Source organism: Scatophagus argus, chromosome 18, assembly GCF_020382885.2.
Source record: "Scatophagus argus isolate fScaArg1 chromosome 18, fScaArg1.pri, whole genome shotgun sequence".
In the NCBI taxonomy this organism is placed as follows: Eukaryota; Metazoa; Chordata; class Actinopteri; family Scatophagidae; genus Scatophagus; species Scatophagus argus.
In genome coordinates, this window is record NC_058510.1 from 3,841,356 (window position 1) to 3,861,594 (window position 20,239).

The 20,239-nt window shown below is 40.9% G+C and overlaps 1 protein-coding gene across 1 annotated transcript in view; it reads left to right on the forward strand.

The window, feature by feature from the left end:
- The window catches only part of cntnap2a (contactin associated protein 2a), a 274,377-nt gene that overhangs the window by 136,193 nt on the left and 117,945 nt on the right, over window positions 1-20,239 (forward strand). The window contains exons 4-9 of the mRNA XM_046371619.1: window positions 4,826-4,973; window positions 11,776-11,828; window positions 12,357-12,507; window positions 13,155-13,339; window positions 16,433-16,576; window positions 17,736-17,997. Of these exons, the coding sequence (XP_046227575.1) occupies window positions 4,826-4,973; window positions 11,776-11,828; window positions 12,357-12,507; window positions 13,155-13,339; window positions 16,433-16,576; window positions 17,736-17,997 (943 nt within the window). The remainder of the gene's footprint in view (window positions 1-4,825; window positions 4,974-11,775; window positions 11,829-12,356; window positions 12,508-13,154; window positions 13,340-16,432; window positions 16,577-17,735; window positions 17,998-20,239) is intronic.

Consider the following 20,239-nt stretch of genomic DNA (forward strand, 5'->3'; position numbering starts at 1 on the left):
ATAAACAACAAACAGCATAACAACATAAAAACAAACAATAGTCGTATCACAAAAAGAGACAAAAACATAACAGGAAACTGCACAAGTCAAGTTCCTCATTTAGCCCATCTGGAGCTGTAGACCCAGATCAAAAATCTATTTCTCTTCTGCCTATAGCAGAACTTGGTTATGGTCTTTAGCTCTAGTGGGAGGATAGACTGTGCAGCCCAGAATTTTAATTCTTTGTGCAAGTGTCAAGAAGTGGTTGGCCAGAGGAGATGAAGAATCTCTCCCATTGAGGCAACATTTTTTGTACAATAAGACCTGTTCCCAGTCGCAGGATCTTACCAGCATATAGTTTCAGGCAAGGGACCTGAATACCATAAATCCACCCATGGGTGTCACATTTATACATTTTCCACTTTCCGGATCCATAACCTGCTTATGTTTGTTGGAACGGGGGCAGGCGAAGCCGTGTCCCCACAGAGGAGCTAACCTGCCTAATGGGAGACTTGATCAGAGCAGTCGATGAGGTTGGTGTTGCATTTAAAGGTTACAGTGGGTTTCTCTCTGAAAACACCGTGTAATTGCAACACATGACTGTGGCAGTAGTAAAAGACTGTGTTGTAGGCCTTCACACACACACACACAAGTAGTGACGGGTCCACACACTTGATGTTGATGAAATTTATTCTGTTTTACTGATATGCATATTATTGCCACATTGCAGCACAGGGGATTCACTATCATTTCCTGTATATTTCCTGTATTAGTAACAGTGTAAAGATTCCTAACTTAAATTTAGCATTACTACAAACTGTCCTGTTTTCTTTGGCACACATCCACACAAACACAACCACCCACAGGGCTTCACAGAAACACAAATTTCTCTGTGGTCCTTCTGTTTTGTCCTGTACACTTGTCGATAAAAACAAAAGACCAGACCAGGCCGGACTGATTTCCCCTGTCTCTGTTAGGAAGGAACACACACGCGCGCGCACACACACACACACACACATACATAATTGCACTGACTCTGGGCTGGTCTATAAACGGGTCCATCAGCAACAACCAAACCCCAGAAAATAGCCACCACTTGTTGTTTCCCAGTATCTGGAGATCTGTTCTCCGGGAAGTCCTGTGTTTGGCTGTCAAAACAGATACAAACACACACACACACCTCCACCCATTATCCACATGTTCAGCAGCTCTCCCTCCTTCTTACACCTCAGTCATTTATTTTCCCTGGCCGCATGTTTTTCATTTCCTGAAAGTGCATCTGTCACTTCTGTGTGTATGTTTGTGAATGCCAGGATGCGTCTGTGGGCACAAACATGCCAACATGCATGTGTATCTTGTTTACATGGCGAGTGACTGGGTGTTTGTGTGTGAGACGGAGCAGACTACAGGGGTGTTTGTTGCCCAGCTGTAGTGAAGTGATTGGCTTGTTTTTTGTTGAATGACAACAGCCCTGCTGGTCTGAGTGGCCAACAAGGAGACTCGCTGGCTCTTCCCTCATTATTTTTGTTTTTCAAATCAAGTTTCCCTTCATCACCTTTTCTCCACTGAGCTCATGGATTGCTAAAATCATGTGACAGCTCTGAAATGTTTTGATTTTCATCGAAGATTTTTCTTGCTAATCTTAAACTTTTAAATCACAGCATGTTCAGTTTGTAATATTCTTAAATGTTTTGCACATCCTCACAGGAGTACACAAATAGGAGTAAATATTTTTCAGTTTTAATTGGCTTAGAATTCCCAAGTGCAAGTTTTTTTTTATATTTTCTATTTATTTATTTTTTGATGGACTGCTGCAGTTTAAATGTAACACATAACATACCCACATAGCATAAATATGTGTCAGACTTGGAGAGAAACACACAAATCCGTAATTGTATGTACACACAGACACACACACACACACAAGTGAAAACTTTCTTCAGGCACTTTGTGGCCTTTGTTGCTGTAAATTACCTCCGTTCTTGATTAAACAAAACGTCAAATTGACTAAGCTCTTAAGTCGCCCAACATTGGCACACAAACCAAAATATACGGTTAAACTTACTTATAATATGAAGTGACACACACACAAATTCCCAATTACTCATTGGTTTGCTGGTTAATGATTTGACGTTGGAGAAGAGGGAATTAAATGGTTGACTAGGCAGACTTCTGCGAGGTGTTCAGCATACAAAACTTTTTCCTCCTCCTCCTCCACTCTTCCCTATCCTGCTTTCTGCCCTTCACTCTGCATAGTTATGCTTTTGAATTGAGCAGTTCATTCAGCCGAGCACAGATAAGTACAGAGTAGCGGGATGAACACAATAAAGAAATGAAAGAAGGAAGCTGGAGAGTCGGGATTGGGAGGGGGGGGTACTTTTGGGTGGAGACAAAAAAATGGTTTTGTTCGCTCTGTCTTTCTATCTCTTTCTCTCACTCTTATACCTTGACAAGGATAAAGTGAGGAAATTGTCGCCTGGACAGAAAGAAGTAAAGCCTCCTGCACACAGTCAAATCCTTAGTATTCAAAGTTTTTATTATTACTTTAACTGAAATAAGCTTAGCGGTGATATCAGGTTTTTCTTTGCAGAAAGGTTTAAATGGCAAGGTGTGTGTGTGGGCGGTTGAGTGTATGTGCTTCTGCGTGTGCATGGAAACTGATACATTTGTGCCTTTTGTGATTCAAATCCTGAGCCATGACCACAGGCATTTTGGAATCAGAATAATGAAGGACAAACATGTGAGCAGAGGATGTGAAGGAGGATTTAGAAGGAGAGCAGACGAGAGGGATGAGTTTCAGAAAGAATTTCGGAGAAAGTACAAATGGACAAACTCCACAGTGTGGTGCCAGCACAAGTGATTAAAAGAATGTTTTAGTTTTGAGGATGTTTTTGGCCAGTTTTTTTCTTTCAGATGGATGTGATGGATGTGAGGATCTACACATTTTCAAGAAACGTTACTTACTTAACGTTTTTTTGCAGCTTTAGTACTTCTGGCCTTGGCTTAAGTTTTTTGATTAAGAAACTTTTCAAAAGTAAACTAGAATTGAATTAAATGTTGTTTTAGTTTTCAGTCCTTCTAATTGTGTCCTTATTAATGTGTTGGTTGTTTTAGTTTGTTTATGGCATGTTCGGGGCTGGAGGTTTGATTTGGTGTACCAGATTCAAAGCAGGGTGCAGTGGTTAGCACTGTCACCTCATAGCAAGAGGGTTCCAGGTTCGAATCCCAGTCTGGGCCCTTCTATGTGGAGTTTGCATGTTCTCCCCATGTCTGGTTTTCTCCGGGTTCTCCAGCTTCCTCCTGCAATATCAAAGACATGCATGTTAGGTTAATTGGCTACTCTACATTGCCCCTAGGTGAGAGTGTGTGGTTGTATGTCTTCGTGTGTCAGTTGTATGTCTTGCCTGTAGTTGGCTGGGATAGCCTCCAGCCCCCCCATGACCCTGACAGGTAAGCGATATAGAAAATGGATGGATGGATGTTCAAAGCAAAAAAATTCAAACTGTATGCAGAGCCATGAGAAAATTCAACCGGCATTAAACAAGGAAAGGTCCAAATCCCTGCAAAACTAATGCATCCCACATGCTTGTGACCATGAGTTTAATGATTAAAACTTTTGGAATCACTGCGACAACATGACTCTTAGGACCTATGTATTTACTAGAAAATATTTTCTATATGGTTTATGACAGTCATACAGTGCGAATGTGCAAGTGAACTGTAGCCCCCTCTCTTGTAAACAGGGTCTCTGCCTTTTAGCAAGTCATTTAACTTAGATCTTCAGGACCCGCGCACCTGCAGAGAGTAGAAACTGCAGTTCAAGCATACTGAAGGGCTCCCTGATGGGTCATGGGGAGCTGTGTGAATGTGAAGCAGGGTGCTAATAAAAAAAAGTGTGTGTGTGTTTTGGATAAATAAAGATTAAAAATGAATGTGAGGGAAAGGCACGGAAGAGATGGATGCACTGGTCACCTCACATGCGCTCCCTCAACACAGTGGAGGTTCGGTGGCTCTCAGCCTTGTGTGAACTCTTGACCATCTTCTCCTTTGCAGATAGCATATCTTCAGGGGTACATATTCAGGTCACTGAGGAGTCAGCTCAAAGCAGACTGTCTCGGCAGAGCCACGCTCATCCACTGCCCGGCCCACTTCATGTCTTATCTAGAACAACACATTGCAGTCTAGTCTTTTGCTCTCATCTACTCACCTGCTAAGCTATTAATGATGCTTCTCCCAAACGGTCCGTGCCAACTGTTCGGTGTGTAGAAGAAAAGCAAAAGGGAGAGTGGTGATGGTGTGTATTTTTGTTTTCAGACGGGGAGGAGAAAGCACAGAGTAAAAACTAGTTCAGGGACTGTGGTGAAGTGGATTAGTGGGTGTTTAGAGGTTTTCCCCATAATGTGCCAGGTGAAGTGCAGGACAAGATACTGAGCGTTATTTCTGTGAAACAGCATCAGCTGAATGCATAACACAGCGCTAACATGACCAGGTACAGTCAGACTAATCAGTTACAACCCCACTATGATTCTTTAGAGACCCAGAAATGAACCTAAATATGAACTGATGTGACCAAGGAGTGTTTTACATGCACTTCAGGTTTAATACAATATGCATTTTCCACTTCAGACCCCCTGCAGTCAGATTGTCTTGTGGTGGGGTATATTAGATACGTCGACTCATAATTATTTTGTATGTTTTGTGAGTCCACACCTTCAGGGCAGGATGTGGTGAAAGAAACAAATGCTGTTGCTTCCAGTTCCAAAGATGTTTGTTTGACTGCAGGCATGTGGCTTTGATGTATTTAATTTTATTGTGTGTGTGTTTCTGTGTGTGTTTGTGTTCACAGGCCTTCTCTGGGAACTCCAACTCGGAGAGCGCAGTTCGCCATGAGCTGCAGCAGGGAATCGTGGCTCGCTTCCTGAGGCTCGTCCCGCTGGACTGGAGCGAGGAGGGACGGATTGGACTGCGCATTGAAGTCTATGGCTGCTCTTATTGTGAGTGCAGACCAACACACAGACCACACACATGGACACACACACACACACACACACACAGCACACCTGCTGCCTTTCTGTTCAACTTAACCTTTATTTTTCTGTTTTACACACACACACACACTCACATCTCAGTGATATCAGAATACTCACTTACGTCTGAGGAAACTATACACTCCAGTGCTTGGCTTTCTAAGTAATAATTCTATAAAATTTCCATATAAAATTTGGGATTATTTATCCATGGGGACAGCCTAATCATTTTTTCTTCAGCTCCAATCAAGTCACAATTTCTTCATCATGACTTAATTCTATATAGAAATTAAACACAAACCCAGTATGAAAGCCTGCATGGACACACACACACACACACACACACAGAGAAAGATAGAAATATGCAGTTAGAGACCAACAGACACAGAGATACACACACACCCACGCACACACTCTCTCTCACCTTCAATGTACCATCCTGGGAACTGACTCGTGCAGCCTCTTTGCTCCCATCCTATTAAAGGCTGCCAAATTGATTTCGATAACAATTTTCAATTAAGGCTCCGCATAAATTACTGTTAGAAGTGACACACGTACATCTTTCATTCCGCAGATGCGATTACACTGTGTGTGGATATGACTGAGTGTGTGTGTGTGGGTATGTGTGTGTGAGAGAGAGAATGCAAGAGCCTGTATTGCATTCCAGTCAGTCCTCACTCCTTTGGTTATATCCTCCTTGTTCCATTTCCTACTCTGGTTAAAAGAAAAGCAAGTCAGTAATGATAAGGATGACAAGATGTAGTGCAAACACAGAAAGATGCAAAGAACAATTAAAAAAACTCACATAAATCCTGCCCACTCTAAGTTTATACCCTGCCCCCCCCCCCAATAAAACTACAGCTGAGCTCACAATCAGCGTTGACTAAGACAATAATTGTTACTGTTTTCATGCTTCAGTAAATTCAAAATGTTAGTGATGCTATTTTGCTTAAACTGAATAGAACCAGTTATTCTCTGACAATGTCACATTAAGGTGACATTTTCTTCATGGCAAATTTCATTTTAAACCACTTGAGCTTTAAATAATGTCTTTCAGGTTCACTGTAATAATTCTGCTATGTTTTACATTTTATTTACTCATTTCCAAAAGCTTCAGTATAACAAGACATCAGTCTGATGCTGTGATATATATCATATAACAAGAAATACACTTTATTAGGTACTCCTGTACAATCTGTGGATCTATCAACATGATCTCTGCCATGAACAGGTTGTCTGCTTCAATGAGATGTTGCAGCATTGAGGTCATAGTGGTGGTTTGCTGAGGTGCATTATGTTCAAAGGTGTGTGCATTATTCCTCCTCCCCTCCAGCATAAACGTGAGGGGCAAAAATTTGGAAACACCTCTCACTACAATGTGGTTCAGTACAGCACCACCTTTAATAAGAAGTAAACGTTGAATTTAAGCATTTCCTGCTGGTCACTGAGTCTATTTCTCATCTATAGAGAAACAATTGCAGGTGCTCTGAATGAGCATATGCAACACTGAAGCTGGCTGTCAGGAAAAAAAAATTCAGAAATGGTTACTAACTGACAACATAAGATCTGATAAATTGAGTTTGATTCAGGTTTTTTTTTAGCACTGACACCAGTCTGTTAGTCATTAGCTTGCTAATTGTGAGAGTAAGTGCACTTGACAAGATTAGTGAAAATTAGATTTGATTTAGATTTCATTTCATAAATTTAATTTGATTCTGCAGCTTCTCTACAAACTTGTCAATAGTCTTGGAACGTTGTGGCAGGTTTTACGATTGTTTCTGCAACAGGTCTGTTGAAATTACATATCAAGATGCATAGAAGCTTTGTGGTTGTGATCTCCTTCGCTGTCCGAGCATTTTTCACACAATGCAAGAGAGGTGTTATCACCTTAAAATGTACCCAGCTGTCAAGTTAAAAACTTGATTATCACAGGGGCCCGTTTGTTTGCAGAATGCATTAATTTACATTTTCTCTCCATCAAAATCTCCCCTTCAGTCAGCCACACGTAAAAAGAAATGCAGTACAAACAAGAATCTGCACTTCCTCAACAGTAGACTAAGACTGAGGCTTAGCAATATCTGTGGGGGAAAAGATAACCAGCGCCAGTGGAGCTGCTCGTGGGCCAGCAGGAGACCACTGTGATTATGGTTAACTCCCAAACGTAGATATTTTTCCACCGTGTGAAATTTCACAATGAAATAGATTGTGTGGCTTCTCTCTAGATTTCCTTTTTTTCATGATATAATAAGACATGGTTTAAATAAATTTGGCCAGATATCCTGTCATTCAACAGACAACCATTTGGTAGACAGTGATTGATGGAAACAGCAATAATATATAAAGGACATAACTATTTCTAGGCCAAATAAACACAGAGTTTCTGCATATCTGACAGATGTGAATGTTGTCAACAACGCCTTGACGGGATCAGACACATAATAAACACTCAGTCATGATTCTGTATTTATTGTGAGACACACAAATATACAATCAGGTGAAAACATGATTACAGATGTGCATACATGCACACACACACACACACCCTGCCTGGTTTGGTGCTCATCTTTCAGGGTTGTGTGTCAGGTGTGTGTTGAAGCCCACAGTGCTCTCTCATGATTACACTGTCACTGCTCCTTTCTTCAGCATTCAGTCAGAAAATGAGAGCTCATACATTTGTCTGTTCATCTACCCGTCCTTCACTCTGCAAGTCTCCAGCTCTTTTAGAATCAACTTCTGCTGAATGTTTTTTTTTCCTGTTTTCCAAAAGATGAAAGAGAAGAGAAATACTGTGTTGGGCAACGACAAAGAGGATGAAAGAAGAAAGCACAAAAGAGAAGAAGTGGGAGGAGAAGGAGGCAGATAAATATAGATGTTATGTTCCCAGCATAATCACCAAATATGTTGGTTGTAGATGATAATTCTGGGTGTTGAAAATGTATGATAATTAAATGCAGTATCATATTATGACTCATCTAGGACTGTGCAGTGAAAGACTGTGTGTGTGTGTGTGTATGAGTCTGTGCCAGGGCTTGAGGCTATAAAGGAGTCGTGATCCACCGTGCTGTGGAATTTACATGCTCATTTCCATTTTGATTAACATAGGATCAACAGAAAATCAATTATGTCATAGATGAGGTATGAAATAGTAGAGCCAGTGTGTGAGAATAAGGGAGAGAGTACAAATTTAATTTTCTATACAAACGCAATCACTCTCATGGAAGCAGAATTTCAAAAAGAATGCAAGAATATCATATCTTACTTCAACCTGTGACTTATTTATGCCAGCAAGATCCTGACTGTCAGGATGGTCTATCATCATCATCAGCTGTCTTCAGGCCCATGAGGAATAAATATGAGAAGGGGGGGCTACATCCAGTATTACAGCACAGAGCTGAGACCCACAGTTCTGTTCCATATGGAGGAATCTATTGGTCATTATTGGTATTTTTTTATTATCTTCTTCATGACATATACAAACCACAGATAACATTTATATATGAAGAGCATAAAGTAACATCGTAGATATCACTGATATGTCCTAACAACAATCAAAAAATGCTAGTTTCCAGTTATATGAAAATCGTGCCAGGTCCTTTGTCTCAGCAGGTCATGCTGTGAGTGACCTGCTTTCTTCTCACAGCCACCTAATTTCCTGCTTGCTCAATGACACATGTAGCCATGAATACAATTTTACATTGTAACTGCTACTTGTCAGTAAAGTGCAAATTAAATCTGCAGGTGACATTTCTGTGGTGTTGCTTTACAATGGCTGATTGGCAAAAAAAAGAATAATGAGAACACTACAGTGATGTGTGTGTGTGTGGTCATGCTAATGTTAGCAGCTCTGTTGACCTGTCAAGGAGTACAGTGACCTGCATGGGACCATAATTAAGTCAGAACTATAGTCCTGCTGTATTCTGAGAATTTTCCTGCGGTGTGTCACCCCTTTGAAAGTTGACCACACACACACACACACACAAATGTGCACCTTTATTCATTAAGTGCTCAGTCATCTTTGGTCAGTCATGCCTTTCTATGTCATATTTTCTGGCTGTGCAGATTTTCATTCACCCTCGCTGTCACATAACAGGTCGTGACAAGTTTGTTATATTGACAAAGAATAAAGAAAGCTTTCATGCTTTGTTGCTTTGTGGTAAACTGTACAATCAGGCAATTATCCGCAGTGACAAATTTACAGCTATGTCCTGTGATGTGAACAATAACATTTGCAGGAGATATTACACTTGCTATTTGCTATTTAAGTGGAGAATAATTCTAAATATTTAGTGCAATTCTTACTGGTTAACTAACATAATTAGCATAATTATTTCAAATGTTTGGCTTTGTAGTTCTACACGCCACACACAGTCACCAGGTAATATGCCAGTAATGCACTAAAAGCAGCTTTTTATTTACAGACGATGATAAAGAACAACTTCCAGTATCATAAGACCCTCATTCAAAAACAAAGCTAAGAAGCTGTGTTAAACGTAAGTAAAAACAGAATGCAGGATGCCCCTTTCATAACCAATCAGCACCCCAATGTGTTGCCAACATCAGATTTAGAACATGCTAAGGGTTACAAAAATCAATGAAGTTGATGTGTTAAAACATTAAATAGAGCATCTTTCTAGTTCCCATTTGAGTGTATGTCAGAAAGGATCTATAAGTCATCATCACAATCTGTGGTTTTAGTATCCAAACATTTTTGGAGTCAGGATTGTATGAAGGGTTACTGACTGAAGTTAGTGGGATATGGCACAACAAGCCAATTTCAGAAAACCCAGCACTTTTTATTTTTCAGGAAAATGAGTCCAGTGATCGTGAAGCATGAAATCTGCATTCCCAGATGGCAGTCACTGTGGTTTTGTGTGCTGGTCTGTTGTCCTGGTGGAAGAGCACTTCTCTTGTCAGCTTCACACACAGAATCTTCTTGATCTTTATCCTGTCTCAAAAGATCACTGTGTGACCCCAAAAAGTTATGAACTGGGTTAGGGTTCAAAATGATGTGGACTGCATCAGGGTCTGAAAACCTCTTGCCCTGGAGAGAGGCCAAGTAGTCGTACCCTGTTAATCTGCATTGCGGTGGGCCAGTTTAACTCCCTCTCTCTCACTCTCTGCATCTTACTGCGATCTGCAGGTGGCGGAAAAGCCCTCCCCATCCTCCATAAAGTGTACAAGTCTACCTCCCGACGCCAAGCACTCAGCTCAGCTGGCAGCCATTTTCTGAGTGGCACACCTTGATCTGCAATATTTCATAAAAGAATTGGAAAGCTGTCAACTACACCACTGTTTCCACCGTAAACGTGGCAGAAGAAGCTGATGAGAGGGGTGGGTAGAGAGTGAGAGGTGCGAGAAGGAAGAGGGGGAAACTAAAGAGGGAAGCAAAAAAAAGACAAGAAAGATGAAAGTGGAAAGCAAGAACAAGAGTGAGAGCAAGAGTAAAGGAAAACGTAACGAAAGAGATAAAAAGATGTTCTTTTTACCCAGTGAGAGGCAGCATGGGATCATTTGGGGAGCACTGAAGTTAGAACAAAGGAAACAGATTTAGTAATTTTATCCAACCCCTCTCTGCAGGTGTTTATCATGAAAGGACAGGCTTGGAGCAGTTGTGTGTATGTGTGTGTGTGTTTATGTAAGTGAACTCACATGAGCATGTCTGCATATAATATGAGCTGATATTCCTCAAGCTCTGTTCACCTATCATAGCGTGTACACTCTTCTCTACTTTTTCTAACCAGTCACACCACACACACATACACTCACACTCCACCAACCTCTTGAATAGTTGGGGTGATGATAGCAAGACTAAAGAGGGCCTCAAGCACTGCACTTTATTTCTCTTCTCAATATCTGAAAATCTCCTTCCTGCAGTCTCCTTTCTGACCTCTTTTTTTTACATGTAAACCTTCAATTTGACATGCAAAATATTTATCATTTTGAGTTATGTCATTTCACTTATCAGTGATTATAGGATCTTTGGATAAAACTGTGTCCTTCCTTACTAAGACAGTGTTTTAAGCAGCAGTGCTGTTTTCCATCTGTATCTTTTGCATGTATTTGGAAAATACTGAAGAAACAAAACATTTTTCTTTGCTACAGGCCTTTTCACAGCAGGAAAAGCACAGGTGTTACTGCATCAATGATGACTCCGTTCTCCTCAATTATCACAGTGAGCCAAGTCACACTGAGCCAACGTGTCCAAGAACCCCGACACAGAAGCAGTTAAATGGAATTCAGCCATCACTTTTATTACTTACACCTGTGCTTTTCATACTCATAACATGTCACAATGTCTTTGCGAAGAAGGCCTACTGGGCTCGATCTATTCTGAAATAATAACATTTCTATTGCAGAATTGTAACCTGTAGAGATTACATTTTTAATGCCCAAATCTCCTGTGCATTCACAAGGCAAGTTCAGCCAATAAATCTTACATTTCCACAGTCTCTTTTTCTGTTATTATTGTTAGCATATAAGCACACCTGACTAAGCTTTCTAGCATCGCCGTTGCCATTCTAAGTGTATTGTTCATGTAACTGGTAATGCAAAATTGAAAGACTTTGTAATTAAATACTGAAATCCTTCTCCAGTTATAGAAGAGCGTAGGCTTTAGTCTGCTCTTTGTCAGTTAGGGATGGAGGACTTTCCCTGTCTGCAAATGCAATTTATTTCTCTCATCGTCTTAACTTTTTCTGTCTGTCACTTACTGCCTTCCTGTCTTTCTCATATTCCTTTCTTGTTTCTATCTGTCTCTGTCTTTTTTTAGGGGCAGGCGTGATCAACTTTGACGGCCAGGGTGTAATCTCTTATCGTTTTAAGGTACTTTTACTACCTTGATTTTCTAATCCCAGTCTGGGCCTTTCTGTGTGGAGTTTGCATGTTCTCCCTGTGCTCCCTGTTTTCTCCAGCTTCCTCCCACAATTCCAAAAACATGCACATTAGTTTAGGTGTGAGTGTGTGAGTGTGTGGTTGTCTGTGTTTTTGTGTGAGCCCTGCGACTGACTGCTGACCAGTCCTGGGTGAACCCCGCCTCTTGCCCGTAGTCAGCTGGGATAGGCTGCAGCCCCCCCGCGACCCTGACAGATAAGCAGTATAGAAAATGGATGGATGGATTTCCCTATTTAAAGTCATCTCAGTATCATTCTAGTGGAATAAATTTAAATCCTGAAAATCAATATAGATGACATGATGGGAAATGAATGACTTGATGTAGATTGTGAGCAGAAAGTGCAGACTGTCCAGTTTTATAGTGAAATTCTTAAGTCTGGTTAATTTTTTTCTACATTTTTTAATTGAAAATGAGCTAATATGAGCAACCTTTGTGGGATTTGTGGTACATTTGTGCAGGTGAAGAAGATGAAGATCATTAAGGATGTGATTGCACTGAGGTTCAAGACGTCAGAGAGCGAGGGTGTGATTCTCCACGGTGAAGGCCAGCAGGGAGACTACATCACCCTGGAGCTTCGCAAGGCAAAGCTGCTGCTGCAGATAAACCTGGGTGGGCATTATTTTGACAAAGTACTGCAATTCTGACCATACTACCCTAATCTTTTGTAATCATAATTTATGCCAGTAGATATATCTGCCAGTATAACACCATCTTAGAGCAAAGATAAAATGTCCAGGCACAGCTTTTTACCCCTTCTGCTGTGAACAATAGCCACAGCAGTCCATGAGCATGTGAAGCATCACTCACTGTCGACCTGCTGCGTTGCTAGGAGAACTGGTGTAGGCCTAACCTTTAAGGATGCCTTACTGCAGTACAGAAGCAGCATCTGCAGCGATTCATTCAAGTACCCAGTGTAAATGAAGTCCACACTGTATAACAAGTCTTTGTGTTGTTCAAGAAATGTCAAGTGTGTTATTATTGACAAAAGAGCACATGAGGTTACCTAAAACTGTACTGTGAGTGTGGATGACTTCATTTGGAAACATGTGAAACGAATTCAGGAGCAGATATGTGCATTAATAATATGTATAATTTATACTTTAAATATGTGGATGAGAAAAAAAACACATTTTGGAAAGCCATTGATAAGGTTTGGTTGATTGCCCTTTTGTCGGCTTGTCAAAACATGTCTCTTCATGTGCTACATTGGATGTCTTTCTCTTCTAGCTTATACCATTCTGACATTTTAATTACAGGCAGTAATCAGTATGGCTCCATCCTGGGTCATACCTCTGTGACCACCGGCAGCCTGCTGGATGACAATCACTGGCACTCCGTGGTGATCGAGCGCTATCGTCGTAATGTCAACTTCAGCTTGGACAGACACACTCAGCACTTCAGGACGAACGGAGAGTTTGACCACCTGGATTTGGACTATGAGGTGAGAAGGAAAGTACACTGAATATGCTAACAGGAGTGTGAAGTGATGAGCGACGTGATGTAATTAAGAAATAAATGCAACCGAAAAAACATAATAACATACTCATAGACACAGGAGGTGACAGGGAAACATTTCACCTGGCTACAAAGCATTTATGCTACTTAAACATGCACATTCATCTCTGTGTTTATGTGACATATCAGCTTGACATCATGTTAATAACAAAACCTCTGGGGGCAGAATGATTCAGCAGCTCTCATGTGTGTGAGAAAAGAACTGGTAAACTGTGGATGAAGTGAATAACTAAAATGTTAGCTCGTTTTTTTAGCCAGTTTGGCTTTGTTTGAGTTATCATTGTGTGTGTCATTCCAGGAGCAGCTGTCTGTTATGCTGTCACTTGGCTTACAGTATGAAGAAGAAATGCATTTACATTAAGCAGAAGAAGCTTCTGTGCATCTGGTAGTTAGCCTGGTAGTTTACCAGATAGTCACAATCTCATTTAAGTCCTGAGAAATAAATGTTTAAAGTTTATTTTCTTTTATTTTTCTTTATCACTCCTTTCATCATAAAGATGCAAAGTTATTGTGGTGTTTGGTAATTTTCTGGCTCCAAGCTAACCCGTTTTTACCAAGATGGATGAGTGGTGCAGCTGAGGCTGTGTTTATGCTGATTAGGTGGGGCAGTGCAATTCTGGGGCTAATTCTGGCATGAAATTGCATTTGCGTTTCCACCTGTTCAGACACAAAATTATCCAAAATCACAAAATACTTTTTGTGTATGTTGTGTTCTTTAGTTTGCTGCATGTTTTTTACATCCACTGGGGGGGTCAAAAGTTCAAAGTAAAATTTTTCCTGCAATAAGGACACAATCTGTAACACCGCACACACACACACCACCACTGCCTGTGTTTTTCTCATTACTTAGCCTGTTCAGTATTTAGCCTACATGCTAAATACTGAGTTGAAGGTCCTGTCAATGCTCTCTTAGCAGTGGACATTGTTTCATCAATGTTTGATGAGCTGTGTATTTGTACTTGTATTTTTGGAACTTCAGTCCTCTAATAAAACTGATCGAGAATTCTGCTTTAGAACCCCTGGCAGCCCTGACATTCAGTGCTCAGTACTGTATCTCATAATGTGAAGAGTTCTCAGATAAAATCTGAACCCTCCAGAGCTGCTGGCAGTCTCAACAGGGCTTTCTGAACATTTCAGGCCTGCGAGAGACACAGTCTCATCTTTACTTATTAATAGTCTTTCTTTATGATGCTGTTTGTTTTCTTCAGCTTCTTGTTATCTTGTCTCTACCTGTCCTTATGCGCTTTACTGATTTTGCCTTTTAAACAATTACTCATCACTGGTGGTAGCTTGGCCTCCTGTCTGAGCAGTGCATTGACACCACGCAGGAAATGAGATATTGGTTTTCACTCTGTGCTATAATGCTAATTCACAAAACTCACATAATTAATGTCAGTCAGTGATGGAATGCAAAGGGTTCAGCTAATAATACTTAAGGCAGGAAATTGATTTTGGAATGCATTATGGGCTTATAATACACTTACTTGTGTGTAATTGTGTGTGTATGCATGTGCATCTGTGTACGGTGAATAAATAAATGGGTGTGTGTGTGGGTATTGATATGTTTGTGTGTGAGTGTGTGACCTTTAGCAGACATTGCTGATCTGTTTCGGTGTTAAGTAGGATACTGAGAAATGGTAAAGGACAAGCCACAGTCCAATTAAACTGGAACTGTTGAATTAAAGGATCTTTGGGGAAATGTGTGCAACCAGAGGAACCAGGAGGTTATGTCTGCGTGTGTGTTGTGTCTGTGGTGTGTCAGTGGTGAACCCTGAATGGATCCCAGCAACATTACTGCCTGACTGAGTGTCTCTACAGATAGCAAAACTGTGACCAGCTTTTACTCAAAGTGTACCACTGTATCCCATCCAGCCCACACACACACTTATATGTGCGAGCGTGTGTTTTCGCTTACGCGGGTGCACTTCTGTACGTCTTCTGCTCCCATTTAAGCCCATGGACTAAATATCCGGGTGCATTTGTGTCTACCCTCGGCAGTAATTACCAAGACTACTGGAGCGTCACCACAGACAGATACAAACACACACACACACACACACACACACATGCGTCCAGATAGACAGACACATATTGAGTGGTAATTGCACACCGCCCTCCATCATCTTGGCTTTCCTCAGAGCTCAGAGCTACGTCTGAAAGGAAAAAGAAAAAACACATGTATAACTGCAAAAAAATATGAAACACAGATTACATTTTCATCAGTTCTGTGTCCTTCAGTGCTTCCCACCAGATGCCTGATTATTAGACTCCATCTCCTCACTTTAGTTCTCCTCTCATCGCATCTGCTCCCCACAAGACACTGCTTCTTCCTTCAGTACTGTTTCTCACTGCTTTAGTGGTCACATTATATAAATGTATGCAATGTACATGTTAACAGCATACTGATACTGCAAAATGTGGTATTGGATTTTTTTTATTCAGTTTGAAATGAGAGGAGTGAAGGTGGATGAGTTATCCATCTTATCGGTCATTGACACGTTGATTCGAATATTTTTATGCCATCCCACTTTTAAAGAACATTAAACATATATGTAGATTTTCTGTCATGTTATTCTTATTTTGTTGCTATGAGTGGAGAGTGTTCACATCTTTGTAGAGCTTAATGTGCTTCTCGGCCTCTGCACACAAAAGGCCAAGGTTATGCAACACCTCAGCAGAAAGCAAAACAGATGTGCTCTTTTAACACAGTCACACCTTTTACTGCATCCTTCTGCTAAAATACAGTAGGTCTTTAGCTCTCCAATTGCAAGACAGTCTTTACCATTTCTATCAATATGCCATGAAAGTGTCCATACACATGGTACATCAGTGGGCCTAATTGTAGTCTGTGTTTTGAACCCTATTTTAGGATTTGCTGCAGTTTTCCTCATCAGACAACAGTCTGTAATCCCTGTTCACAGGAGGATTGACTGAACAAAAAATTGCCAGAATAAAACAACTAATCTCTAATTTTCCTGTTATCCATCTTCCTTTCCCTTTTTCCCTCTGTTTTCTCTAGCTGAGCTTTGGGGGGATGCCATACAGTGGGAAGCCACTGGGAGGAGGGAGGAAGAACTTTAAGGGCTGCATGGAGAGCATCAACTACAACGGAGACAACATTACAGACCTGGCCCGCCGAAAGAAACTAGACACCTCAAGCTTTGTAAGGGAAGCATGCCTGCTCACACGGACCCCGTCATATCCATACACGCAGCACAAATCAGCCGCTGACACGTGACTCTGAAGAGCCATACCAGGCTTATTAAAGGCAGCTGAATACAGAACACGCTCATTATTGTGACACTAACTCTGCGTGTGACCTGAGTGAGGGGGCAAATTATTCACCGTACCAAAATAGTTTAACGGATTCATAATTAATCGGATAGAACTAACCCCTCAGTGGCCTCTCCTTGTGTTTGTCTTTTTGCTCCATCTTGGTATCATGGTTGCTATTCCACTGCAACCTGCACAGAGACATGGTTTCACCGCAACACCACAAGAGCAGTTTGTTTTCAAGTTATTGCAACAGGATAAGGAGCATAGTAAATGCCTTGCTTCCCTGGTTATAACTTTAACGTGTTAGATGTTATGTCATCCTTGAAATTAGTTAGTGACCAGCCTTTGATAGACTCGGAGGTCTCGTCTCTCCTCAGCTCCTGTTCTTCCTGAGCAGAGGACACCCAGTGTATCTTCTTCGATCTCTGGTGAACTGATTGAACAAATGGAGGCGGTAATCAAGTTCGTTAAAGCACGTCTAATTCTCCCTGATGACTCACACAGCCATTCATTTCTAATCAAAACAGATCTGCTCTCAAATTTCAAAAACACACACACACATCCATACACAGTCGGAGGCAATCAGGAATCATCTTAAGTTGGTACGGCAGCTGAAGTATTGAGTGTTTGCTAATGATTTGATTAACAGCACAGGGCAGGAGAAGCTCAGTGGTAATTAGTGCTAAATTCGACTATAGTGTTTGTTTTCCTCCACCTCACAGACATCAGTGAGGTTACTGTTAAGCCCTGCATTCAAAGACAGGGTGAGCCAAATAGAAACATCTTTGTAATGTGTACAAGCAACATGAGTCTTTGAATGCCGCTACAGTCAGGAACATCTGAAGGTAAACATGCAGAAGCCAGATTCAAAGCAACAAAAGCCTGGTGAATAAATACACGATTCGCGTTGTGTTGAGGCATTTAAAACATTCAAACAACTTCACATACAAGCCCACATTAAAGGGATTAGCTTCGCTTTTCATTTTGCTCTTTGAAGATCAGTTGATAATTTCCTATTATCTGTCTCTGTTGCTGTGTCTCGACAGCGCAACCTGTCCTTCTCCTGTGTGGAGACCCACACCTTCCCGGTCTTTTTTAATGCCACCAGCTTCCTGCAGCTGCCGGGCCGAGCCAATCACAACACAATATCTGTGAGCTTCCAGTTTCGCACGTGGAACCCCGACGGGCTGCTTCTCTTCAGTAATCTTGATGATGGCACACTGGAAATCTCCCTCGAAGACAGCAAGGTTGTAGTTCATATCAATGTAACGAAGGCGACCAGCAACAACCGGGTGGACCTATCGATAGGTGAGTTTGGCCAGCAACTAACAACCATTCATTCCAATACAACTCTGACAAACTCAGAAAAGTGAAATCATCAGTATGATTAATAAAAGTAATGCATAATGTAAAAATAAAAAAATGGAAAATACTTATGTAATGGAAAGATAATTCTTCCCAGGTCATGGCACCTGTCACCGTTGTATTCTTTGTTGTATTAGACTGTGTCTGTGTCTTTCTCAAATCCACTGTGGGAATATGAAGAATTTTTGCCTTTCAACAACACTTCAGTTTGGTTTTAGGTTTTGAGCAGCTGTGGCTCTGGCAGGTAGCTCACTGATCAAAAAGTTGGTCCGTCATTCTCCAGTTCCGACTGCATGTCAAAGTTTTCTCAAGCAAAATACTGAACCCCAAATTGCTCCTGTGTGATGGATTGCAAGCCCATTTTGATGGGAAGTGTTGTGTCTCTTGGCACCTTGCGTGGCCTCTTCTGACATCATTGTACCAATATGTGTCTTATGACAATGTCTGCAGTTGGACAGTTGGATAGTGTCGGCGCATTTACAGTTGAAAGTCTGAATTAGCTTTATTTAATTTCATCTCTCTTTAAAGTTTGTGCACATTCCACAATGCTGTCTTTACTTTTAAAGCATTAGCCCAGGAACCACATTGTCCCATCTGAACAGTTAGGGTCATCTCTGTTGAGATGTTCTTCATGCTTTGAGTTAGAGCTCACCTGCTCACAAAGCGCATGTTGACGGGGTCTTGATTTATGTGCTCTTGAGCCCAGCAACACTAATAGGCAGACCAATGACAGATGAGGTTTTCCCACAATGAGATACTATTTTTCTGCTCCCTGTGACACGAAGGGCAATGAGCAAAGCAAACAAAACAACAATTAAATCTAAAACAAAAAATCATAATTTTTTCAGTTCAAATGCTTTACATGAAGGTAAATAGTAGTAAACAAACTCATCAATAAGGGAAAAATGAGACTGAATTAAAAAAAAAATCTTTTTCTACACGTTTTCTTCTACATCCCCTTTCATTCAATTTCTTTCTCTCAAATCTGACCACCTCTCTTATCCTCCCCTTCTTGCCTAACTCATACTTCCTGCCTCTCCCCCTTTCTCTCTCCTGCTTTTCCCCTTTCCTTCGACACATTCATTTATTCTGTCCGCTGCTGCTTTAATAGGCCATTATGCCCAGGGGTAGGGATTATTACGGAGTTACCCTCTAGGCTAATTGGGCTTGAGCCTGCGATTACATCAGTATTACTAGAATATACAGACACACAAACACAGACCTCCTCCTTTGACTCTGTTATTAGTATCTGTAAGAAGTAAAGCCACACTGGCTTCTGGCTTCAATAACACAGTGGGAGCTCAGTAGACTTGTAATGAAATGCTTAGTCCCTCTTAATGGCAAATATACTGGGGAGAGATGTGTCTATGCACACACACTTGGAAGGAGAGAGAGAAAGAAAAGAGAGGTACTTACAGACACTGCCCAATCTAATTCTTTTTTTTCCCACCCAGTGAGGATAGTTTGTTTATGAAGCTGTTTAGCGGCAGCTTTTTCATACGTATAATCAGGCATCTGCTGCAAGGTAAAACCACACAGAGTTAGTTTCATTTGCAGCTTTTAACCCACTCAACTTTTCAGCTATCCAAGGCTGACAGACATTTAGATCATCTTGTAAGTCATCTTGTACAGCACTGGTATAAATTAGCATTTGATTTTCATCTGAGCTGTTGTCTTCTCTTAGAAACCTCATTATTAGGTGAGCTGTTGTCCAGCAGCTCTCGCATCACGTGCACCTCCTAATAATTAGTTGTTAGGTATTTGAACAATTTCCCACCTGCTTTCCATTAAAACCATGCCACCTTGCCTATATATAAACCATATTAGTTTAATATGGATACATGAAGCATTTTTTGCAAACACCCTCACCTCAGTAACTGTTGTGCTGTTTAAAGCTTACTGACTCATTATCACTAATTCATGTTTTTGATCATTTTACTGTTGTTTTCTCTTAGAATGAGCACCCCAGTTTGCAGCTTTCATTTAATTTTAGATTCACTTTTTTTGTACAAAATGGCAGAGAAATTGGATTATTAAGAACATCTAACAAGCCATTGAGACACAGATATTTGTTTTTCTCAATGGATCAGAGTTAGTGGATCAATCCATGACTAAAATACAAACAAATGTAGGGCATTTCACTGGTGGTCTTTAATAAGACTCCAATAAGATGCACATGTCCCTC